The 26311-nt window shown below is 39.9% G+C and overlaps 1 protein-coding gene across 1 annotated transcript in view; it reads right to left on the reverse strand.

The window, feature by feature from the left end:
• jak2b (Janus kinase 2b) overlaps positions 1-26311 on the reverse strand; it is a 76610-nt gene that overhangs the window by 6920 nt on the left and 43379 nt on the right. Inside the window, exons 11-18 of the mRNA XM_061980400.1 lie at positions 11956-12080; positions 11743-11877; positions 8118-8205; positions 6293-6420; positions 4588-4726; positions 2699-2850; positions 2463-2613; positions 2089-2225 (exon numbers count right to left, since the gene is read on the reverse strand). Of these exons, the coding sequence (XP_061836384.1) occupies positions 2089-2225; positions 2463-2613; positions 2699-2850; positions 4588-4726; positions 6293-6420; positions 8118-8205; positions 11743-11877; positions 11956-12080 (1055 nt within the window). The remainder of the gene's footprint in view (positions 1-2088; positions 2226-2462; positions 2614-2698; positions 2851-4587; positions 4727-6292; positions 6421-8117; positions 8206-11742; positions 11878-11955; positions 12081-26311) is intronic.

The following is a 26311-nucleotide window of genomic DNA, read 5'->3' on the forward strand; positions in this document are numbered from 1 at the left end:
GTTGAAAAACTTATTCGGGTGTTGCCATTTAGTGGTAAATTGTACGGAATATATACTGCACTGTGCAATCTACTAATAAAAGTTTCAATCAATCAATCAATCGAACAGTAATGTGCTTACAAAACATGCTTCACAACATCACGTCTTGTCAAAGTATCTTCTTGCTGGAAATTGTTGAGCGAATTGACTTGTGAGAGCACCAGCACACTTTGCTGAATTTACGTCACTCTTTTTCCTGCTGCAGATAGTGCCATCAATCAGTTGTTATTGTGCTTAACTGGAAGGGCTGCAGCACCTCCATACCACACCCATTAGATCAGAGGTATTCTTTATTTCATTACATTGGAGAAAATTAGGCTATCTTTGAATGGCTGTTCTGTAAAATTTCAAGAAGTATGGGAGGCTTTCTCAAAATATGGAACAGAGACTGATCCCTAGTGTGGCCCCGATTGAGATGTGGTTGAATTGTGGATGACTGACTAGCCTTTTGTTTGCTTTTGTGTATTGCAGCACCATGTTGGGGCACTCGGAAGTGCAGTTGTCTGTGGCTTTATATCAGTATTTGCCTGTACTTATTTGACTTATTGCTTATTTGACTGATATGTATATATATATATTTTATTTTTTTTGGGGGGGAGAGAGCGTTAAATTGTCAGATATTTTCTTTAAACAGTGGATGTTTCCGCACAATTTCTTTGCACATAAAAATGCATGTTTGTAGTAATAAATATGATTAGAAAATGTGCGCATTATGTTTATGCATACTTGCCAACCCTCACGGATTTTCCGGGAGACTCCCGAAATTCAGCGCCTCTCCCGAAAACCTCCCGGGACAAATTATCTCCGGAAAATCTCCCGAAATTCAGGCGGAGCTGGAAGCCACGCCCCCTCCAGCTCCATGCGGACCTGAGTGACGTCAGGTGTGCAACACCACGTAAATCGTTGGCCAACCAAAAAGTAACCCCAGTACGCTATAGCCAACATTCACCAGGAGATGGCAACAGACAAACATAGATCCCTATTACATTCCTCTCCTTTTAGAAATGTATAGAAGTTACTCAAAATAAATAAACAACCCAACCAAAAAATGCAGCAGCTCGATTAAAAAAACTGTACTTAAGCCACATTCTTTTCTTTTTTTTTTAACCTTAACCTTTTTTAATCTTAACCCTCATTTGTAAAAAATAACATGCTTATTATACAAACAGTATTTGTACACCTTTAACACAGATTTTTATACTGTCTTCAGAGATTCAGTTTTTTTGGTGGTACTCGAAACCTTTCTGGGTACCTGCCAAAGGGTGTTCAGCATGGTTAGAAAAATAGTGACAGAGAATAGAACAAGGATGGCCAATTCAACCCTTAACTCAACAATGAGTAGATGAGTGTTATGTGTGTGTATATGTGTAAATAAATGAACACTGAAATTCAAGTATTTATTTTATATATGTATATATATATATATATATATATATATATATATATATATATATATATATATATATATATATATATATATATAGCTAGAATTCACTGAAAGTCAAGTATTTCTTATATATATATATATATATATATATATGAAATACTTGACTTGGTGAATTCTAGCTGTAAATATACTCCTCCCCTCTTGGCCCCGCCCCCAGCCACGTCCCCCCACCCCCGCACCCCTCAAGGTTGGCAAGTATGTGTTTATGTTCTATTACAGTAAGTGTGTTTACCCTAAACATTTCTGCCATTTCATTTTCCACACCATGGCATTTTTACCAACTTTTTTTTTTGGACAATTCCCTAATAATTTCGTATCGTGGCCTCAATACTGGGATAAAATCCTACTGTGAGATTGTGATATTGCTACATCCCTAGTGGATAGAGGTTGGTCACTTCCATAACAGAAAGAAGACAAAAATTGTATGTCAAGAAGCATATTGTCCTCCATTGTTTACTTAGGAATGGTACAGTTTAAGAAACAGGTGGCGCATGTCAACTGCAGGACCCCAGAACTAGGTACTCATTGTGTGAACATAGTTTCTTATGCCATGTGACAAGTTATGGTTGACTTAGGGCTTGCCATTGTGTATCGCACTTTACCTTCCCGAGCTGCTGTAAAAATATGAGGTGTCTCTCTTCAAACTGGGCCGGCTCGTGACTCTCGAAGCCTCCCGTCGTCCAACCGGATCCTGCCGTCCTGTTGGGGAGGATGTCGCTGTCCATGATCAGCTCGTAGTCTAAAAAACAGGAGGCCGTTTCACATGTTAGGATCGATTTCACGCCTCATCCCGAGACGGCACATTGTCCCACGTTACTTCCATTGTAAAAGTGCGGAGGCTGCACCCCCTTTCCCCCCCGCTGTGAAAGGTGTGTGCAGTCACACGGTATATGCCAGCTTGTTTAGGATTCCACACTGCTGTGACCTACATTCCCTTCCCTCCCAAAACTGTCTGAGCACACACAAAACAGCCAACCTGGCGTGAAGAGGCCGTTCAGGTCACGGATGACGGCGCGGAACGTCGGCCTGAAGGTGGGCTCGTAGTCGGTGCAGCTGGTGATCAGATTGGCCAGCTCTGTCCACTTGGGCGCAGGAAGCTGGTGCTGGTCCTCGTAGAAGAGGCTTTTCTGTAAGGCACAATTTGAGGGTCATTTTTAAGGATGAAAAAACTAATCTGTGGTAGTTTTTGCTCAGTGTAAAAAGATTCTTCACTTTGGAGTCGTCCAGCGCCGCGAGCGGTCTCTCGCCGCCACTGCAGAGCTCCCACAGCGTGATGCCAAAGCTCCACTTGTCTGATGCCAGGCTCAGGTTGGCCGGGTCGTCGATGCACTCGGGAGGCACCCACGGGATCCTCTCGATCAAAACTGACCAAAAAATAAAATTTTAAGCAGAGTAGCTCAAAGAGACACAAAGATCACCGATGAATGTGGAATAATATCATTGTATCATGTATCATTTAATACACTGTAAGTAGAGATGTCCGATAATGGCTTTTTTTGCCGATATCCGATATTGTCCAACTCTTAATTACCGATTCCGATATCAACCGATATCGATATATACAGTCGTGGAATTAACACATTATTATGCCTAATTTTGTTGTGATGCTCCGCTGGATGCATTAAACAATGTAACAAGGTTTTCCAAAATAAATCAACTCAAATTATGGAAAAAAGTGCCAACATTTTTAACATGCCTCAAAACAGCAGCTTGGAATTTGGGACATGCTCTCCCTGAGATAATCCTGATACCCACTACAACTATGGGAAATACTATACTTTGACTTTCACAAAGTGCATTATTTTCTTTTTAAACATGCCTCAAAACAACAGCTACAAAAACAATGAAGGCACACAGCTTCAGTCCAGAGTATACTAGAGCAGTGGTTCTCAACCTTTTTTCAGTGATGTACCCCCTGTGAACATTTTTTTAATTCAAGTACCCCCTAACCAGATCAAAGCATTTTTTGGTTGAAAAAAAGAGATAAAGAAGTAAAATACAGCACTATGTCATCAGTTTCTGATTTATTAAATTGTATAACAGTGCAAAATATTGCTCATTTGTTGTGGTCTTTCTTGAACTATTTGGAAACAAAGATATAAAAATAACTAAAAACTTGTTGAAAAATAAACAAATGATTAAATTATAAATAAAGATTTCTACACATACAAGTAATCATCAACTTAAAGTGCCCTCTTTGGGGATTGTAATAGAGATCCATCTTAATACTAAACATTTCTTCACAAAAAAATAAATCTTTTACATCAATATTTATGGAACATGTCCACAAAAAAATCTAGCTGTCAACACTGAATATTGCATTGTTGCATTTCTTTTCACAGTTCTTTTTGACAGACATTTAAAAAAAATCTCACGTACCCCTTGGCATACCTTCAAGTACCCCCATTTGAGAACCACTGTACTAGAGCATACTTGCCAACCTTGAGACCTCCGAATTTGGGGGATGGGGGGGGGGGGGCTTGTGTATATTGTAGCGTCCCGGAAGAGTTAGTGCTGCAAGGGGTTCTGGGTATTTGTTCTGTTGTGTTGCTGTTGTGTTTATGTTGTGTTACGGTGCGGATGTTCTCCCGAAATGTGTTTGTCATTCTTGTTTGGTGTGGGTTCACAGTGTGGCGCATATTTGTAACAGTGTTAAAGTTGTTTATACGGCCACCCTCACTGTGACCTGTATGGCTGTTGACCAATTATGCTTTGCATTCACTTACCGGTATGTGTCTGTAAAAGCCGCATATATTATGTGACTGGGCCGGCACGCTGTTTGTATGGAGGAAAAGCGGACGTGACGACAGGTTGTAGAGGACGCTAAAGGCAGTGCTTTTAAGGCACGCCCCCAATAATGTTGTCCGGGAGGGGCACTGAAATTTGGGAGTCTCCTGGAAAAACCGGGAGGTTGGAACCGATACCGAGAATTTCCGATATTACATTTCAAAGCATTTATCGGTCGATATTATCGGACATCTCTAACTGTAAGCTATCAAGTAACAAGTGTCCCAGTAAACAACGTTTTTTTTTAGAAATCTACTGCGATCTTCTGGTTGACTAGGGGAGTGTCGTGCTCCAGAAGGGACATTTGGACTTACTGTCTTTGGGCAGGACAGTGATGCTGATGCCGGGGTCGCTCAGCTTGATGAAAGGCGGGTTCCCGGCCCGGCGGTCTTCCTCTCGGATCAGGAGCACGTTTTTAGCACAGACGTTTCCGTGGACCAGGCGCTTCTCCTCCTACATGTTCGGGAGACAGATTGTCCTTAGAAGTAATACTGGATATGCAAAATCTTACAAAATAGTTTTAGAGCAGCCAGTGCAGAGCTTGTATAGCAAAACAGATTTATTATCCACACACACCTGTTTGGCATGGTTTCCTGTGTCAAAATGTTGGAATTTATCTTTCCTCAATAAACCACAGTGTTCCCAGTGCTGGCAGAACTCACGCACCCCCAGATTGGACACAACTACCACCATGTTTGACAGTCAGCAACACACAATTATCTGGCTACTCACTTGTGTCGTCAGATATTTAGACAATAATGCTTGTTTGCTGACTTATTTTCAGTTGACAATATGGCTGGGCAATAAAACGATATCAATATATATCGCAATAGATACGTAATCGATATCAATAAAAATATAATCATTAATTTTTTCCCTTTGTTGGTGAAAAAAAACAAAAAGTTGTGAAGCAAGGATGGTTGCATGAACAAAGGCACTCGCTTTCTGGTAACCGAGCAACGCAGGAGGTGATCACTGATCAGCGGGAGTGACACGCTAACAGCCAATCAGGTAACAGTATTGTGTTTGGTTGCGCCCTCTTCTTGTCTCAGGGTTAAGAGAAACTAAAACTAAAAATGAGTGCTACAGAGAGCGAAGAAAATGTCGATAAAACAGGAAAAGTCACCTTAACAGTATGGCATTTGTTTTTCAAAAACGTACCGTAGTCGGATTAACGTAGACCACCCTTGCCCGATCACCCGAACACAGCCGTAAGCGTGAGCCTATTATTTTGTCTCTCACCAATCTCTGAGGCTGTGGGTTAACGGCGGGTTACAGTTAATTTTTTCAGAGTTTTGTTGTCTTTCTTGCTAAAAACCCCACAGCATCTCTTTTCTTTTCAACCCTCGTCCATTCCCTATTCGGGTGTACGGAAACAACAGGTAGGAACTTAAGTGCAAGATATAACAAAAGGTGCTACTTTAAAATAATTTAATTTTGTTACAATACTATTTAAATACTAATTACTGATTAACATAAATACATTTCCATAATTAAATAAGAGTAACAGACCAAAATAAATGTTGCACAGCTGTAACTTCTTGGCACTAAACCTGCAGAAAATAGTTCTTCTCGGGTTTCTCTAGTTTACATTTTCACACTATTTTGTTACACGTTATTAAGCATTTCTTATGTATTCCTTTTTTTTATTGCACCTGAATTTTAAGAGGCTATTGCTTAGTGTTCAATTTTTGAATTTTCCATGGCTGTGTGACATTTCTTTTCTTTTCTGCCTTGATAGCTGAGGGGATTATAAACATAGGAAAGTTACATTTTAAATACAATTATTCAATATATTTTTCCTCTGGTCCTTATCGATAAGTCATAAAAAAAAATCCATATCTATCGATATCGATCAATACAAAGCAATTACATAGTAATAGAGTTTTCAGCCATATTGCCCAGCCCTAGTTGACAGTAAAGCAAAACTGCTACACCAGTTGCACAGACTACTCAAAAGTACATCCAAGTTTACGTTCTATAGTTAGAGAGGACTATCACTACTATCGAGAGTCATACCAGAAAGTTCATGGCGCAGGCCAGCTGCTTGGCCACCTCCAGCTTCCAGAGGATGTTCAACGAGTTCTTGTTCTTCTTCAAATACATGTCCAAGGAGCCAAACTTCACAAACTCCTGCACCATGATGTCTGAGAGTGAGAGAGACGATTTCAATTTTTTTAACAGTTTGACTGCCACTATAAAAACTACAACAACCAATAAAACCTTGAAAGACATAGAATACTAAATACAAAATATATGAAAAATGCAGAGCATTGACTCTTAAAGATATCTGAAATACCGGTACTTTTTTTAAAGAAAGCTTATAACTTTTAGTTGTATTTTTTTAGTATTGTATCTGTTTTAATGGCTTATCTGTGCTTGTTTTAAATCTTGGGGATGAGATGTATTTGAATAAAAAAGTACGTAACAAATAAATCTTGATTATTTTTAAAGGGGAACATTATCACCAGACCTATGTAAGCGTCAATATTTACCTTGATGTTGCAGAAAAAAGACCATATATTTTTTTAACCGATTTCCGAACTCTAAATGGGTGAATTTTGGCGAATTAAACGCCTTTCTATTATTCGCTCTCGGAGCGATGACGTCACGTGACGTCACATCGGGAAGCAATCCGCCATTTTCTCAAACACATTACAAACACCTAGTCAAATCAGCTCTGTTATTTTCCGTTTTTTCGACTGTTTTCCGTACCTTGGAGACATCATGCCTCGTCGGTGTGTTGTCAGAGGGTGTAACAACACGAACAGGGACGGATTCAAGTTGCACCAGTGGCCCAAAGATGCGAAAGTGGCAAGAAATTGGACGTTTGTTCCGCACACTTTACCGACGAAAGCTATGCTACGACAGAGATGGCAAGAATGTGTGGATATCCTGCGACACTCAAAGCAGATGCATTTCCAACGATAAAGTCAAAGAAATCTGCCGTCAGACCCCCATTGAATCTGCCGGAGTGTGTGAGCAATTCAGGGACAAAGGACCTCGGTAGCACGGCAAGCAATGGCGGCAGTTTGTTCCCGCAGACGAGCGAGCTAAACCCCCTGGATGTCTTGGCTCACACCGTCCCTTATGCCACCGAAGATGATCAAGAGAAGAATATTGACCCTAGCTTCCCTGGCCTGCTGACATGAGGGTATGTCTACAGAATATATTAATTGATGAAAACTGGGCTGTCTGCACTCTCAAAGTGCATGTTGTTGCCAAATGTATTTCATATGCTGTAAACCTAGTTCATAGTTGTTAGTTTCCTTTAATGCCAAACAAACACATACCAATCGTTGGTTAGAAGGCGATCGCCGAATTCGTCCTCGCTTTCTCCCGTGTCGCTGGCTGTCGTGTCGTTTTCGTCGGTTTCGCTTGCATACGGTTCAAACCGATATGGCTCAATAGCTTCAGTTTCTTCTTCAATTTCGTTTTCGCTACCTGCCTCCACACTACAACCATCCGTTTCAATACATGCGTAATCTGTTGAATCGCTTAAGCCGCTGAAATCCGAGTCTGAATCCGAGCTAATGTCGCTATAGCTTGCTGTTCTATGCGCCATGTTTGCTTGTGTTGGCATCACTGTGTGACGTCACAGGAAAATGGATGGGTGTTTATAACGATGGTTAAAATCAGGCACTTTGAAGTTTTTTTTAGGGATATTGCGTGATGGGTAAAATTTTGAAAAAAACTTCGAAAAATAAAATAAGCCACAGAGAACTGATTTTTAAAGGTTTTAACCCTTCTGAAATTGTGATAATGTTCCCCTTTAATATGCAAATACGGGTAACAGACTTTAAACTCTGAGATAAGTGAGTCCTAGTGTCTCAAGTTGACTTACTTTCCTCGCCACAGACGCACACGCCGTAGTTGAGAACCAAGTGCTTGTGGGACAACTTGCTCATCACGCTCGCCGCTTCAAAGAAAGACTGCAGAACAAAACAAAAAAACACATTAATGATACAATAATTTAAGTTGATAACACAAAAACACATGAAATACTGTACGGGCAAAAGTGTAACAAATATAGCGTGCAACAGTTTTTTTGCTTACTGTGCTTTCTTTATCCATGCAAGTTTGTTATAGTAATTGTAGACAAATATCAAGCATTAAGCTTGTACCATTATATAAATTGGGCGGCAAGGCTCAGATGGTAAGAGCGGCCGTCCAGAAAATTGCGGGTTCTCTGTACGAATCCAGCTTCTGCCAACTTAGTCACTGCCGTTGTGTCCCTGGGCAAGACAATTTACCCACCTTGCTCCCAGTGCCACCCATGGGTCTGACAGGACTCCATTGCAAAACAGATTCTTAATATCAATGGCATACTCCTGGGTAAATAAAGGTTTATAAAAAAAAGCAACAACAAAAAAACTGTGTCATGGACCTCAATCTGAATCTGTTAAGCAGCAAAGACTTTTTCAAATGTTCTTGTAATCAGACCATATTTTCGGTATATTAGATGGAATTTTTCTTGACAAGTTTCGACTGTCATCTGCAGTCTTCTTCCGAAGGGTCCCTTCAGGTAAAAATTCCATCTAATATACCGAAAATACGGTCTGATTACAAGAAATATTTGAAAAAGTACATGTCTTTGTTGCTTAACAAATTCGGGTTAAGGGTCCATTCTGAAGAAGACTGCAGATGACAGTCGAAACATGTCAGGTAAATATCTAATGTATCTAATATACCGAAAATATGGTCTGATTACAAGAACATTTGAAAAAGTGTATTACCGTATTTTTCGGACTATAAGTCGCAGTTTTTTTCATAGTTTGGCCGGGGGTGCGACTTATACTCAGGAGCGACTAATGTGTGAAATTATTAACACATTACCGTAAAATATCAAATAATATTATTTAGCTCATTCACGTAAGAGACTAGACGTATAAGATTTCATGGGATTTAGCGATTAGGAGTGACAGATTGTTTGGTAAACGTATAGCATGTTCTATATGTTATAGTTATTTGAATGACTCTTACCATAATATGTTACGTTAACATACCAGGCACGTTCTCAGTTGGTTATTTATGCCTCATATAACGTACACTTATTCAGCCTGTTGTTCACTATTCTTTATTTATTTTAAATTGCCTTACAAATGTCTATTCTTGGTGTTGGGTTTTATCAAATAAATTTCCCCAAAAATGCGACTTATATATGTTTTTTTCCTTCTTTATTATGCATTTTCGGCCGGTGCGACTTATACTCCAAAGCGACTAGTCCGACAAATACGGTACTTTTTCAAATGTTCTTGTAATCAGACCATATTTTCGGTACCGGTATATTAGATGGAATTTTTACTTGACATGTTTCAACTGTCATCTGCAGTCTTCTTCCGAAGGGTCCCTTCAGGTAAAAATTCCATCTAATATACCGAAAATATGGTCCGATTACAAGAAATATTTGAAAAAGTACATGTCTTTGTTGCTTAACGGATTTAGGTTAAGGGTCCAGTCTGAAGAAGACAGCAGATGACAGTCGAAACATGTCAGGGAAAAAGTCCATCTAATATACCAAAAATACGGTCTGATTACAAGAAATATTTGAAAAAGTACATGTCTTTGTTGCTTAACGGATTCAGGTTAAGGGTCCAGTCTGAAGAAGACTGCAGATGACAGTCGAAACATGTCAGGGAAAAATTCCGTCGAATATACCGAAAATATGGTCTAATTACAAGAACATTTGAAAAAGTGCATTAATAAGAAGACATAATTAACCTTTTTGAGCATTAAAGACCTGGTTTAAAAAAAAAGTCTCTCTGGAGACTGGTTATGAGCGTCAGATATGAGAAACATAGTTTCCCCAATTTGGAGAGAAGCTTTCAAGCTACCATTTTTAGAGGTCTTTTTATTAAAATAAATAAATAAACAAAAGCCTGGTATTCTTCCCATTTAGCTTGTTAGCTTCTCTGTCATGGGCAAACAAAGTGATAAAGCAAGTAAAACCGGAGTAGAATCTAATTGATGTGTTATTAAAGTTACTTTTACTGCAAATGTTGATTCGAAACCAGAGGAGAATGTTAATGTCAAACAGGCAGGAAGATCTGGAGGGGTGAAAAATATTCAAATGTTTTCACTATTCGAGGGTGTTTCAGAACGTAACTTCTTCAAAAGGCAGAAATCTACTGTATTTCACACTAGAGGTTCTTAACATTTTGTCCATCGGCGCCCAACTTTTCCACCACAAAAGGGACTGGGGGCCCACTCAAACTTTACCACAGAATTAGTAACAAAATAATCTACGCGATAATCATATCTAACCTATTTACAGTTAACAACATTTTCAAATTATATTAAACAATGTGGTAATGACAAAAAGTATTAGTCATTCAAAACATAAACTTTAGGCTTAGGTCAGGCTAATTTGAAAAATAGGTGCCAATCAAAACTGTGGACTGTGTGTCCACCAACCAGAAAGTTCCATCCCAGTCGCTGATGTTGTGTCCTAAATATGTTTCTTAACTAAACTGTCAATAATTTAAAGTGCCAATGAAAATAAAGCTCCACCTCTTAAGTCATATTTTTTGTGCTTTAACTTGTCTATAACGTTACAGTCGGTACCACTTTAATTTTGCCTCATTCCTGTGAGATTCTTGCATGTGACTGAGGCATTAAGGAGTGGAATTACTCCGGACTACCTGCAGTGTGTTCAAACAACCACCAGGTAACACCTGTGAGCAAATAATACTGTATAATCTCCACTGCAAAAACTGAAATCTAAGTAAGATATCTCAAATAAGGGTGATATTTGCTTATTTTCTGTCTGATAAGATAATTCTTCTCACTAAGCAGATTTTATGTTAGAGTGTTTTACTTGTTTGAAGGGTTTTGGTCCTAAATTATCTCAGTAAGATATTACAGCTTGTTGCAGAGATTTTATGACCTATATTAAGTAAAACATGCTTGAACTAGAATATCAACTGTTGCAAAGCTGTGTCATCAACACTCACTAGTATAAAACTACTTTTTTTAAAGTAATAATTTCTTATTTCAAGCATGTAAAAAAAAAAAATCATGACTTTGACACAATTGTGTGTCCTATTAAAACAGCCAAATGGACTTTGCTGTTTTATTTTCAATGAAACAATAGAAAATACGTACTCATATAGTACACTTGTTATTAGTGAGAATATACTTATTTTAAAGGTATTTTTGGGTTCACTGAGATTAGCTAATTTTACTTGTTTTGGAAAGTCTTGACAAGCCAAATGTTCTTGTTCTATTGGCAGATTTTTTTTTCTTGTTTTTGAACACTGACTTTTTGCAGTGTCTTTCTTTTTTGGACTAGTCTTATTAGGTCGGCAGTTCATTCTTCACTCACGTTAAAAGTGAGTGAAGTTGTTTGAGATTGTCATCACTGCCACAAATGGTGGCCAAGTGTGGCCCGTCAAACCACATTTTTTGGCGGCCCCCTATGGTTAAGAAACACTGTTTTGTACAATTTAAACATTTTTCAATTCAAAGACCTCTGAGTAATTCCTGTGGGCCTGGTCCAGGACTTTCATGACGACTTCGGTTTGGTGCACGAGGCCGTAGTCTCCGAGCTCCTTGCGGACCCCTTTGAAGATCTTAGTGAACGTCCCACGGCCGAGACTCTCCATCTGAAGAAAGTCACATTATTGCAGCTTGGTAAAAGGCGACTATTTGTCTGGCGAGGTTGTGCTGTTGGAAAAACGTACAAACTCCAGATCTTCTCTCCTGATCTTGTGAAAGACCATCTGGCTGATGTTGTATCGATGCAGCGAGGGCGAGGGGGGCAATTCGCAAGCCTTGTTTCTTCTGCACACCAGCAGACAGGACTTCTCTAATACAACACACAGCAGAAAGATGGTTTGCCGTTGGTTTGATCCAAAATGTCTTCTGCATTTAAGGCAGGAGTGTTTAAACCTTATACTGAAAAATCAAAGACTGTGGGGAGACATTTTGATAAACCAAATCAATTCCCATGCTAAGGAGTTTTCTGCAGTGCTAGTCAGATGTTGTGTCTCTAAACTTTTGACCGGAACTGTATGTTAAAAAAAAAATAAAGACAGCATGCATGTCAGCTATAAAGCTAAAAAACATTGTAATCTGGTAAGTCAACTTGGTGAGAAACCATGACACTTAGCTTGTCATGATTTATTTAGCTGGTTACTAGCGTCCTTTATTGCCTTAACTGACCCGAGCCTTGAAAGATAGTAGCTCAGTTGGCTAAGCTCAAGTCTCTCCTAGTAATAAAAATTGTAGCTTAGTGGAATTTGGAGACTCTGAATATTGACACGGTCGAACAATACGTCCATTTAAGAGTGAAATCGAATATACGATTAGAAATTTTCCGGTCGACTTCCCTTCTACGCGTGACTGTAAGGCATCAAATGATGATGCCTGCGGTTTGCTGTTTATTTGGGTTGATTATTGTTTTTCCGGTACATCTATTTTCTGGAACACTAGTACAAAACCTCACAATAATGTCTGATTGAAAGCTAAAAACACTATGACAGACCACCTAAAAAAAACAGAACGGAATTGTACAGTTTTTTACTGAATGAGACACCCAGAATGTACATGAAAATAAAGAATGTGGGATTTACAATATTAACTATGAACGATAAAACACTGAATATTGACCAAATATGAACGTTACACCCCCTCTCGATCAACATATTTTACAATCAAGCGAAACGCAACAAAAATGCAACAAACACAGCGAAATATGATTGCGAAGGGTAAAAAAAAAAACACCATCCATCCATCCATCCATCTTCTTCCGCTTATCCGAGGTCGGGTCGCGGGGGCAGCAGCCTAAGCAGGGAAGCCCAGACTTCCCTCTCCCCAGCCACTTCGTCCAGCTCCTTCCGGGGGATCCCGAGGCGTCCCCAGGTCAGCCGGGAGAGATAGTCTTCCCAACGTGTCCTGGGTCTTCCCCGTGGCCTCCTACCGGTCGGACGTGCCCTAAACACCTCCCTAGGGAGGCGTTCGGGTGGCATTCTGACCAGATGCCCGAACCACCTCATCTGGCTCCTCTCGATGTGGAGGAGCAGCGGCTTTACTTTGAGCTCCCCCCAGATGACAGAGCTTCTCACCCTATCTCTAAGGGAGAGCCCCGCCACCCGGCGGAGGAAACTCATTTCGGCCGCTTGTACCCGTGATCTTGTCCTTTCGGTCATAACCCAAAGCTCATGACCACAGGTGAGGATGGGAACGTAGATCGACCGGTAAATCGAGAGCTTTGCCTTCCGGCTCAGCTCCTTCTTCACCACAACGGATCGATACAGCGTCCGCATTACTGAAGACGCCGCACCGATCCGCCTGTCGATCTCACGATCCACTCTTCCCTCACTCGTGAACAAGACTCCGAGGTACTTGAACTCCTCCACTTGAGGCAAGATCTCCTCCCCAACCCGGAGATGGCACTCCACCCTTTTCCGGGCGAGAACCATGGACTCGGACTTGGAGGTGCTGATTCTCATCCCAGTCGCTTCACACTCAGCTGCGAACCGATCCAGTGAAAGCTGAAGATCCTGGCCAGATGAAGCCATCAAGACCACATCATCTGCAAAAAGCAGAGACCTAATCTTGCAGCCACCAAACCAACGCCTTGACTGCGCCTAGAAATTCTGTCCATAAAAGTTATGAACAGAATCGGTGACAAAGGGCAGCCTTGGCGGAGTCCAACCCTCACTGGAAACGTGTCCGACTTACTGCCGGCAATGCGGACCAAGCTCTGGCACTGATCATACAGGGAGCGGACTGCCACAATCAGACAGTCCGATACCCCATACTCTCTGAGCACTCCCCACAGGACTTCCCGAGGGACACGGTCGAATGCCTTCTCCAAGTCCACAAAACACATGTAGACTGGTTGGGCAAACTCCCATGCACCCTCAAGGACCCTGCCGAGAGTATAGAGCTGGTCCACAGTTCCACGACCAGGACGAAAACCACACTATTCCTCCTGAATCCAAAGTTCGACTATAAAAAACACCTACTATCAGACATATCACTAAGCTTTAGAATTTTGTTGTAAAAATCTCCTTCTGCGTCTGTCCCTGACACCCGCATTTCAGACTGGCCGCTCTGGAAACACTCTGTGGAAACGCTCCCCGCCCACACTGCTTGGTGCCTCGTCTGAGCTGCTGTGACTTAGATTACCATAGTAACTAATTATATTACCATAGTAACTAATTAGATTAACATAGTAACTAGTACATCATGCAAAAACGCAGATTACAACCATTGAAATACTTAGTAAAGTTTAAGACTTACGGTCATTTGAAAACACTACTGCACATCATAATGGCGGCTACAGTTTCCATCTTAAAGATCTAAAAAAATTATTTGGGAATGTCCGGCGGGCCAGATTGAAAAGCTTAATGGGCCGCATGTGGCCCCCGGGCCTTAATTTGCCCAGGTCTGCCCTAAAATGTCAAAAAATAAGTGGTCAAATATGCAGTTTTGTGTTTATGTACATCTACATTTCATTGACTAAATATCCATCCATCCATTTTCTACCGCTTATTCCCTTTTGGGGTCGCGGGGGGTGCTGGAGCGTATCTCAGCTACAATCGGGCGGAAGGCGGGGTACACCCTGGACAAGTCGCCACCTCATCGCAGGGCCAACACAGATAGACAGACAACATTCACACTCACATTCACACACAAAGGCCAATTTAGTATTGCCAATCAACCTATCCCCAGGTGCATGTCTTTGGAGGTGGGAGGAAGCCGGAGTACCCGGAGGGAACCCACGCAGTCACGGGGAGAACATGCAAACTCCACACAGAAAGATCCCGAGCCCGGGATTGAACCCAAGACTACTCAGGACCTTCGTATTGTGAGGCAGATGCACTAACCCCTCTGCCACCGCTGCCCATTTCATTGACTAAATATACAATATAATGCATTCAGCTTGTTTCCCCCAGAATCAACTATTTTGACAACAGCTGAGGCAACATTCTTCTCATTCATTGTGGCCACAGTGCATAAACAATGTTGTATTTGAGCGTCCATTGACTTAAATGGGGGAGCATAGAGTGGATTGTTCCTCTGCAGCCAAACTATACGGCCGTCGGATAAATGCTCAGCTTTGTCCCGCCTATCGAACGCTCAGCGTCTTTGGAGGTGTATGTAAAGGCGGCTTGGCCTCGGCTGGATTGGACGCTGAACTTCTGCATGATGATTGGATGATCTGTCTTGAGGCTGAATCCCTTTTTGATTGACAGCAAAATGAGCGAATCAATCAATCAATCAATCAATCAATCTTTATTTATATAGCCCTAAATCACAAGTGTCTCAAAGGGCTGCACAAGCCACAACGACATCCTCGGTACAAAGCCCACATACGGGCAAGGAAAAACTCACCCCAGTGGGACGTCGATAATCATTGCCAGAGCATTTTTCAAGTTTCATTCCACTGCTGATACTGAGAATTATACAATCCTTAAAGTTAAGTTAAAGTACCACTGATAGTCTAGATCAGTGGTTCTTAACCTGGGTTCGATGGAACCCTAGGGGTTCGGTGAGTCGGGCTCAGGGGTTCGGCAGAGGTCAAAACACACCCGACTCATCGTGTAAATAAAAACTTCTCCCTTTCGGCGTCTTACAGATACGGCAACAGCAGAAGTCAGACTGATTTGCAGGTGTGTAATTTGTTGTGAGTTTATGCACTGTGTTGCTTTTGTTCTTTGAACAAGGTGATGTTCATGCACGGTTCATTTTATGCACCAGTAAAAAAACATGGTAACACTTTAGTATGGGGAACATATTCACCACTAATTAGTTGCTTATTAACATGCAAATTAGTAACATATTGGCTCTTAACTAGTCAGTAAGTACTTAAAAATGCCTTACTCGGCATGGCCTTATTATAACCCTAACCCTCTAACCCTAACCCTAACCAAATAACTCTAAATTAAGTCTTTATTACTTAGAATATGTTCCCCTAGTGTCCAAAAAACTCTAAATTAAGTCTTTGTTACTTAGAATATGTTCCCCATACTAAAGTGTTACCTACCAAGTGATCCCCTCCCATTTTTCTTATGTAGAGAGTCTGCTGGGAAACATGGCGGGGTTCACAAAGGAAACAATCCACTCATGGTGGTGTTTTCAATTTTATGTGCCAGAAAAAAGAGACGATATTTTGCAGATAATATGGATGAACTCTAATATTGTAATAGATGGAAAGCCTTTCTTTTGGAAAGATATGTTTGAAAGAGGAATCATTTTTGTCAATGATATTATCAATGAGAATGGTAAGATTATGAAGTATGGTGAATTTAGAACTATGTATGGTGATGCTTGTTCAAGCTTTTCATTTCATCAACTAACTGGAGTCATTGGGAAAAGATGGAAACAAATAATTATGGAACTACTAAATTATTAGTTTGTAAACCTCTAATAAGAAATTCGAGTTGGCAAAAAAGGAACTAAAATAAATAGAAAAATATATAAGTTTTATTTAATAAAGAAATCTTTGAAGGCTGCCCCATACAACACATTTGGAAAATGGGAGGACTTTTTTGACTGCCCGTTGCCGTGGGATGCCATATTCAAACTAATCTATAAAACTACTATTGATGTGCAAAATCGTTATTTTCAAATTAAAATGATTTATAACTTCTTACCCACGGGGAAAATGTTAAAATTATGGAATATGACAGAGTCAGATGACTGCCGATTTTGTTGTCAGGAGTCTGAATCCACCCTGCATTTGTTTTGGTATTGTCATATTGTGTCTTCCTTTTGGGTGGAAGTTGAAAAAATGTGTTTAAGGATTGCTTTGTTTATGAAGCTTGATGTGGTTTCTGTTATTTTGGGAGAGTTCATTGACAATCATGATTTAATCAATTTAATTATAGTACTCGGTAAAAGGTTTGTTTTTAAGGCCAAAAACAGATATTCACTTAGTATTACTTTCTTTAAAACATTTATTCAGAATTTTTTAACTTTAGAAAGTTACATGGTTAAAAACGATAATGATGCCAAAAAACATTAAAAAAAGATGGGAAGTCCTCAAAGGCTTATGTTGAAAGTGTAATTATGTTTATAGATTATATGCTATCTGTTGTTGTATTCCCTATTTTTTAGTGACCTGAACATAATCTGGACTGTACATACTTTTTTTTTTGTTTGTTTTGAAAATGTAATTTTGTTTATAGATTATATGCAATCTGTTGTGTTCCAAAATTTTCTATTTTTTTTTTCAGTGTACATGAATGAAGGTGTGTGTTGCTGGACCCGACTTGGACATTATCTGGACTGGACCTGGTTTTAAAAAAAAACAACCTTTAAACGAAGCTAATTTCATTTACAACCAGGTCTGGTGAAGATAAGGTCCTTTCTTTCCTTTTTTTTTTTTTTTTTTTTATAGATAAGATAAATAAATATTTTCTTGGATAAAAAGGAAAGTAAAACAATATAAAAATAATTACATAAGGGAGAAAAGAGAGAGAAAAAAAAAAGTAATTAAATGAAAATGTTAGTGGACCAGCAGCACAAACAATCAAGTGTGCTTCAGGGACTGTGTTGTGTCCCTTGCAGAAGTGTTGTCCATGTTGTGGGAACCAGAATATTGATAGCAGAAAGAAACAACCCCTTTTGTGTGAGTGGGTGTGTATGAGTGTGAATGGGTGAATGGGGGAGGGAGTTTTTTTGGGGGGGGGGGGTTGATGCACTAGTTGAAAGTGTATCGTGTGTTTTTTTCTATGTTGATTTAATAAAAAAAAATAAAAAAAAGTGTTACCAAAAACATATAACTTTGTCTTGAATTTGAAAAAAAAAAAAAAAAAACATTTTAATTTTTACTAAAGAAGGGTTTGGTGAATGCGCATATGAAACTGGTGGGGTTCGGTACCTCCAACAAGGTTAAGAACCACTGGTCTGATAGACTAGGTGTGGTGAACTCACCCTCTGCATTTTGACAGCTACATCCACCACCTGGGAGGTGAGGGGAGCAGTGAGCAGCAGCGGTGGCCGTGCTCGGGAATCATTTTGGTGATTTAACCCCTGATTCCAACCCTTGATGCTGAGTGCCAAGCAGGGAAGTAATGGGTCCCATTTTTATAGTCTTTGGTATGGACTCGGCCGGGGTTTGAACTCACGACCTACCAATGTTTTCTTCCTAAAACCTAGCATTTTTATATCTTGTATCTGTTATTAGACTGTACTCGTGTTTAGAGAGTAGCTGAAAATGAGCTTTCCCTCCTTGAAAGACCAGCAACCACCACTGGACCATACACACCTTCATTTGTTATCAAAGTGAGACTCATAGGTCCTGTCCGCATGAACACTGATCATTGAAAAGCACATACCTTTCTATGTGTTTTGTCTTTAAAAACGGAGACTTTTGAAAACGACGGCCAGGGTGAAGAGTTTAAAAAAAAAAAAAAAGGTGTGTGTGTGCGTGTTTATGGGTAAAAATAGGGAGTTATGACATCACAATTGTACATCTTCATTTCCACCCTTGACAGCATAATGGTAAATAACACTGGTTTGCTGGCTCTAAACTAGAGATGTCCGATAATATTGGCAGTCCGATATTATCGGCCGAAAAATGCTTTAAAATGTAATATCGGAAATTATCGGTATCGGTTTCAAAAAGTAAAATTTATGACTTTTTAAAACGCCACTGTGTACACGGACGTAGGGAGAAGTACAGAGCGCCAATAAACCTTAAAGGTGCCGGCCCAATCACATAACACCTACGGCTTATCACACACACAAGTGAATGCAATTCATACTTGGTCAACAGCTATACAGGTCACACTGAGGGTGGCCGCATAAACAACATTAACACTGTTACAAATATGCGCCACACTGTGAACCCACACCAAACAAGAATGACAAACATTTCGGGAGAACATCCGCACCGTAACACAACATAAACACATTCGTTCTCCTGGCAAACTCCAAACCCAGACTCGTCCATCAGATTCCCGGATGGAAAAGCGTGATTCATCAGTCCAGAGAAGGCGTCTCCACTGCTCTAGAGTCCTGTGGCAACGTACTTTACACCACTGCATCCCACGCTTTGCATTGGACATGGTGATGTATGGCTTAGATGCAGCTGACCGGCCATGGAAGCCCATTCCATGAAGCTCTCTGCGTACTAGGGGTTATGTTACGTGGGCTAATTGGAAGGTCACATGAAGTTTGGAGCTTCAGCATCCGCGGACCCCTCTCTGTCAGTTTACGTGGCCTACCACTCGGTGGCTGAGTTGCTGTTGTTCCCAAACTCTTCAATATTCTTATAATAAAGTTGACTTTGGAATATTTAGGAGCGAGGAAATTTCACGACTGGATTTGTTGCACAGGTGGCATCCTATGACAGTTCCACGCTGGAAATCACTGTTTCACACGTTTGTAGAAACAGTCTCCATGCCTAAGTGCTTGGTTTTATACACCGGGCCAAGAGATTAGGACACCTGATTCTCATCATTTGGATGGGTGGTATTACGTCTGGCCAGTATTCCCTCTCAGGGAATTAAGTCACTGGTCAATCCCAAATTCTTTCAGATGACATATATGCAGAGTAAGAAGGACCATCAAGACAGAATAGGAATATTAACAAGTTTTACTGAAGCTTCAGGAGACCAGCCCACATCAATACAGTCATACGTCATCTCGGGATGGTCCAACATTCAAACGGAAGAGACAACTTCTTGCATAGAAGAAACCCCCGACCCTCTCCAGAAAGAAATACAGGCTCATTGTTCTACTACAGATAAGATATAAGGGAGTACTCCAACTCCTACATTGCAAGCCTTCAAGGTAACACACACAGTTTACTTGCGGACATAAAATGAAAAAATAGAAAGAGTACAAATGGAAAAACACTAGCTGATTTAAACATTACTATGAATAAAGAAAGAACTCATAAAAATACAGTATATGCATTCTCCACAGTGGCCAAATACTTTTGGCAATATAGTGTATGTTGTTTTCATTTTGTGGTGTGGCAGAAGCGCGAGGTGTGCTTTCCAACATGCCGAAGCAACTAAAAAAACAACATTCAATTAATTTCCTGTGCTTTGCGTAAGTGCACGCTATTTTTAAAGATAGTGTACACTTCAGTGTATATGTAGTCTATGACTTTATTGATGAACAGAAGCGTTATCATGCTACCAAGTCAGCGAGTGGCAGCTTTCCGGACATCTGATTAGACGAAATGTGCATGAAATGTGTTTCCGTGTGGAAACTCCCACGGTCTGGAAACAACGCTCGTGTGGGTGGACATTGTTTTAACACCAAAGAGACGCTTTTGAAGGGATCCTGTGTTTGTGTAGACCAGGGGTGCTCACACTTTTTCTGCAGGCGAGCTACTTTTCAATTGATCAAGTCGTGGGGATCTACCTCATTCATATATATAATTTATATTTACTTATTTATGAAATATATGTTTTTGTTAACAAGTTAAAGGTGTTTAATGATAATGCAAGCATGTTTAACACATATAGTTAATATTGTTAAAAAATTAAAGGTGTTTAATGATAATACAAGTGTGTTTAATACATATAGTTAATATTGTTAACAAGTAAAAGGTGTTTAAAGATAATGCAAGCATGTTTAACACATATAGTTAATATTGTTAAAAAAATTAAAAGTGTTTAATGATAATACAAGTATGTTTAATACATATAGTTAATATTGTTAACAAGTTAAAGGTGTTTAATGATAATACAAGCATGTTTAACACAGTTAATATTGTTAAAAAATTAAAGGTGTTTAATGATAATACAAGCATGTTTAACACATAATAGTTAATAAGTTAAAGGTGTTTAAAGATAATACCAGCATGTTTAACACATATAGTTAATATTGTTAATAAGTTAAAGGTGTTTAAAGATAATACAAGCATGTTTAACACATATAGATTCCTTTCTTTCATGAAGACAAGAATATAAGTTGGTGTATTACCTGATTCTGATGACTTGCATTGATAGGAATCAGACAGTGGTGCTGATAACGTCCGCATTTTCGAATGGAGGAGAAAAAAAGTCCTCCTTTCTGTCCAATACCACATGAAAGTGGTTGGTTTTTGGCATCTTATTTTCCAGCTTCCGTACTCCTTTGTATACACTTTACAAGAAATACATTGTCGGCAAACTCCGTAGCTTGCTAGCTTGTGCACGCCAGCTTTCTGAGACTCTAATTTTGGCAGCGCAGGCAGGATGAAGCAGAGCTTTTATTGTGCAACTGTGCAGTCGGTCTTTGGAGTTTTGACAACTGGTACGGCGCCAGTCTGTTGAAATAAAGTGTTTCTCGCCTTCCAGTCGGTAATTTTAATGAGCTGGCAGCAGCCAGCGTCATCTCAGAAGACCCTCGGGTGCCGTGAATGTCAATCAAGTGACGAAAGTGACGTCATAGTGAAGATTTATGATCGCTCATTTTTAGGACTATTTTTTTAATGCCTGGCTGGTGATCGACTGACACACCCTCCGAGATCGACCGGTAGCTCGCGATCGACGTAATGAGCACCCCTGGTGTAGACATAGCCTTAGTACTTTTACAGTGGTTAACTTATTTTTACACTTGCATAAGGTCAAATTTGGAAGTTTAACAAAAATTTAGAGTTGTGATTTATTTTTTTACTTTTTTAAATTTCTTTTATAAAAACATGTACAAAAAAATAATAGATATTGTTAAAAAAAAAAAAAAAAAAAAAAAAAAGAACTTCAAAAAACACTGCTATTATCAACACATAAAACTGTCAATTTAGGATGAAAGATGTGGTGCACAGCCCAACCTCACTCTTAACATTTGAAAGTGACATTCAAGTACAAAAAGGGTGAGAATCAATAACTCCCTCCCAGAGTACGAATCAATCAGCATAGGGGCCCCGCAGGGCTGTGTCAGCTCCCTGGTGCTTTTTACACTTGACACAACTGATTGCACAAATAACCACGCAGGGAACCTTGTTTTTAGACTTTCTGATGATACCACCATTATCAGCCTACTGCAAAAAGATGTAGGCCTTATTTTAGCCTATTTTTCTCAAGTAGGGCATTTTGTGCAATGGTGTGATGCTCATCCTCTCATCTTGAACGTGAACAAAACTAAAGAGATGATCTTGGACCTGAGATCAATTGGAGACTACAGTCTTGTTGTCATACGTGACTCACTTATTGAGCAGGTCGGCTCATGTGAGTATCTCAGAGTTCATTTAGATAACTCTTTTAGTTGGAATGTCCATGTGTTGTGATAAGTACGTGTTCCCGTTTACAACAAAGATGTTTTGTTGCGCAGACAGACTGTACAATGTGGACAAAAACAATGTTTTTTTTTTATAAGGCGGTACCGGAGAGCTTGGTCCGATATAGGAGGTCAGCCTGATGTGCTATGCTAACATAAATATATTTTGATCATTTTAATCATTGGGACTGATACTAATTACTTCCGACTTCTGGCAACAAATGTTTGTCCTTCTTCAGGAAACAAAGGTGTGTGTGTGTTCTAATCATGGCAGACTTTGTAACTGACAACAAAGACGACTATTTTTAGACAAATGAGGATTTCACAACCTTATCTTTTTGAAGCTGAATATACGGAGGATGAACTCTTTTAGTTGGAATGTCCATGTGGTGTGATAAGTACGTGTTCTCGTTTACAGCAAAGACGTTTTGTTGCGCAGACAGACTGTACAATGTGGACAAAAACAATGTTTTTATTTTATAAGGCTCATGTAAGTATCTCAGAGTTCATTTAGATAACTCTTTTAGTTGGAATGTCCATGTGTTGTGTTAAGTACGTTTTCCAGTTTACAACAAAGACGTTTTGTTGCGCAGACAGACTGTACAATGTGGACAAAAACAATGTTTTTATTTTATAAGGCGGTACCGGAGAGCTTGGTCCGATATAGGAGGTCAGCCTGATGTGCTATGCTAACATAAATATATTTTGATCATTTTAATCATTGGGACTGATACTAATTACTTCCAACTTCTGGCAACAAATGTGTGTCCTTCTTCAGGAAACAAAGGCGTGTGTGTGTTCTAATCATGGCAGACGTTGTAACTGACAACAAAGACGACTATTTTTGGACAAATGAGGATTTCACAACCTTATCTTTTTGAAGCTGAATATACGGAGGATGAACTAATGCTTCTAGAAGCCAGCACAAAGGAAGGGTGAAATGTTGGAGCTGACAGAAGCCGAGAGAGTGAGATCGGCGTGACTGGAAGTTGCAAAATGTGGAACTTGAAGCTAAGCTATTTCGACATAAATGGAGTGCTTACCCAAATAAAACGGAAAAAACGTCACCGGCCAACTGGACCAAAGTCCATCGAGTGAGTAACATTTTAATATTGATCATGATACATGCAGCACTTTATTATACAACTACAATACATACACTGTCTGGCTAGCTGTGTACAAATAAATCATGAAATGTGGGCTAATACTTTACAGTATCTGTACTATGATTGTTCATTTTTTTCAGTCAGTACAGATTGGTGTCCTATCACAATGTGTTGTGCATTACAAACTCAAACGCAATTCGGGTGCTGATATTTGCTTTTACGGGTAATGCTGAGGCATGTTGATCTGTTGCTGCGCTATAAAAAGAGTTCCTCAGTGTTCGCTCTTACAAAAACAATGTTGCTACAGCTTGGTTATTATACAGGTTACGTAAATTAAATATTGTTGACGGTTTTTGAATGCATTTTTAAAGTGATATAGAGGTAGAAATGATTGCTTCCATTAGCTGCATTGCGAGCCACCAAGAACGAGCCAGCTTTTACATGTTAGAAAGCAAAACTTTTGTCTTCTTGTCTCTCATAAGAGTTGTGAACGATTGTGAAATATTCAAAAAAAAAAAGTAGTTCCCCTTTAACAATACTGCTTGAGGGCCAAGAGTGTGCAATAATTTTATAGTGTCTTTGAGTATGACTTTATGCTGGTGTACGTATGTGTGGTGTGTAATGTGTTATGATTAAGGATATTAGCGTGTGTGTGTTTGTTATTGTTCAGATGGTACGCTTTAGGGTTGTAAATCTTTGGGCACCACACTATTCGATTCGATTCTTAGGGTAACTATTCGATTCAGAATTGATTCAAAATGATCCATCCATCCATCCCATCCATTTTCTACCGCTTATTCCCTTTGAGGTCGCGGGGGGCGCTGGAGCCTATCTCAGCTACAATCGGGCGGAAGGCGGGGTGCGCCCTGGACAAGTCGCCACCTCATCGCAGGACCAACACAGATAGACAGACAACATTCACACTCACATCCACACACTAGGGACCATTTAGTGTTGCCAATCAACTTATCCCCAGGTGCATGTCTTTGGAGGTGGAAGGAAGCCGGAGTACCCGGAGGGAACCCACGCAGTCACGGGCAGGACATGCAAACTCCACACAGAAAGATCCCGAGCCCGGGATTGAATCCAAGACTACTCAGGATCTTCGTATTGTGAGGCAGATGCACTAACCCCTCTTCCACCGTGCTGCCCTCAAAACGATCCTCGATTCAAAATCAGTACTTTTTTTTTAATAACATTGGATGCCAGTTCTATAATGAACTACATGCCTCCATAAATTAAACAACTCTGAAAAAAAATCTGTATTACTTAAGAGAAAACTGAATTGGTTTAATAAAATTCTACTCAAATAATAAAGTCAAACACAAACAAGGCAACAAGAGAAGTAACGCTTCTCTTTTCTAAACTAAATCTGTATAGCAGATATGATCATCTACGATCTATGATCATTTGCCTCAGTGGGTGGACAGGACAGATTAATAATAATAAAATAAAAAATAGATTTTGGATTTTTTTTTAATCAATTAAGAATCGTGACAAATTAAAGGGCAACATTATCACCAGACCTATGTAAGCGTCAATATATACCTTGATGTTGCAGAAAAAAGACCATATACTCTAAATGGGTGAATTTTGGCGAATTAAACGCCTTTCTATTATTCGCTCTCGGAGCGATGACGTCACAACGTGGCGTCACATCGGGAAGCAATCCGCCATTTTCTCAAACACATTACAAACGCCGAGTCAAATCAGCTCTGTTATTTTCCGTTTTTTCGACTGTTTTCCGTACCTTGGAGACATCATGCCTCGTCGGTGTGTTGTCGGAGGGTGTAACAACACGAACAGGGACGGATTCAAGTTGCACCAGTGGCCCAAAGACGCGAAAGTGGCAAGAAATTGGACGTTTGTTCCGCACACGTTACCGACGAAAGCTATGCTACGACAGAGATGGCAAGAATGTGTGGATATCCTGCGACACTCAAAGCAGATGCATTTCCAGCTGGACTGGACAGATCAGCTTTCAGGAAAAGAGAGCGGATGAGGGTATGTCTACAGAATATATTAATTGATGAAAACTGGGCTGTCTGCACTCTCAAAGTGCATGTTGTTGCCAAATGTATTTCATATGCTGTAAACCTAGTTCATAGTTGTTAGTTTCCTTTAATGCCAAACAAACACATACCAATCGTTGGTTAGAAGGCGATCGCCGAATTTGTCCTCGCTTTCTCCCGTGTCGCTGGCTGTCGTGTCGTTTTCGTCGGTTTCGCTTGCATACGGTTCAAACCGATATGGCTCAATAGCTTCAGTTTCTTCTTCAATTTCGTTTTTCGCTACCTGCCTCCACACTACAACCATCCGTTTCAATACATGGGTAATCTGTTGAATCGCTTAAGCCGCTGAAATCCGAGTCTGAATCCGAGCTAATGTCGCTATAGCTTGCTGTTCTATGCGCCATGTTTGTTTGTGTTGGCATCACTATGTGACGTCACAGGAAAATGGACGGGTGTATATAACGATGGTTAAAATCAGGCACTTTGAAGCTTTTTTTAGGGATATTGCGTGATAGGTAAAATTTTGAAAAAAACTTCGAAAAATAAAATAAGCCACTGGGAACTGATTTTTAATGGTTTTAACCCTTCTGAAATTGTGATAATGTTCCCCTTTAAAAATGGCAATTCATTAGGAAAAATTTTTGGGAAAATAAAGTACCGTATTTTTCGGAGTATAAGTCGCTCCGGGGTATAAGTTGCAACGGCCGAAAATGCATAATAAAGAAGGAAAAAAAAAAACATGTATAAGT

This window comes from Nerophis lumbriciformis, linkage group LG20, assembly GCF_033978685.3.
Source record: "Nerophis lumbriciformis linkage group LG20, RoL_Nlum_v2.1, whole genome shotgun sequence".
Lineage (NCBI taxonomy): Eukaryota > Metazoa > Chordata > Actinopteri > Syngnathiformes > Syngnathidae > Nerophis > Nerophis lumbriciformis.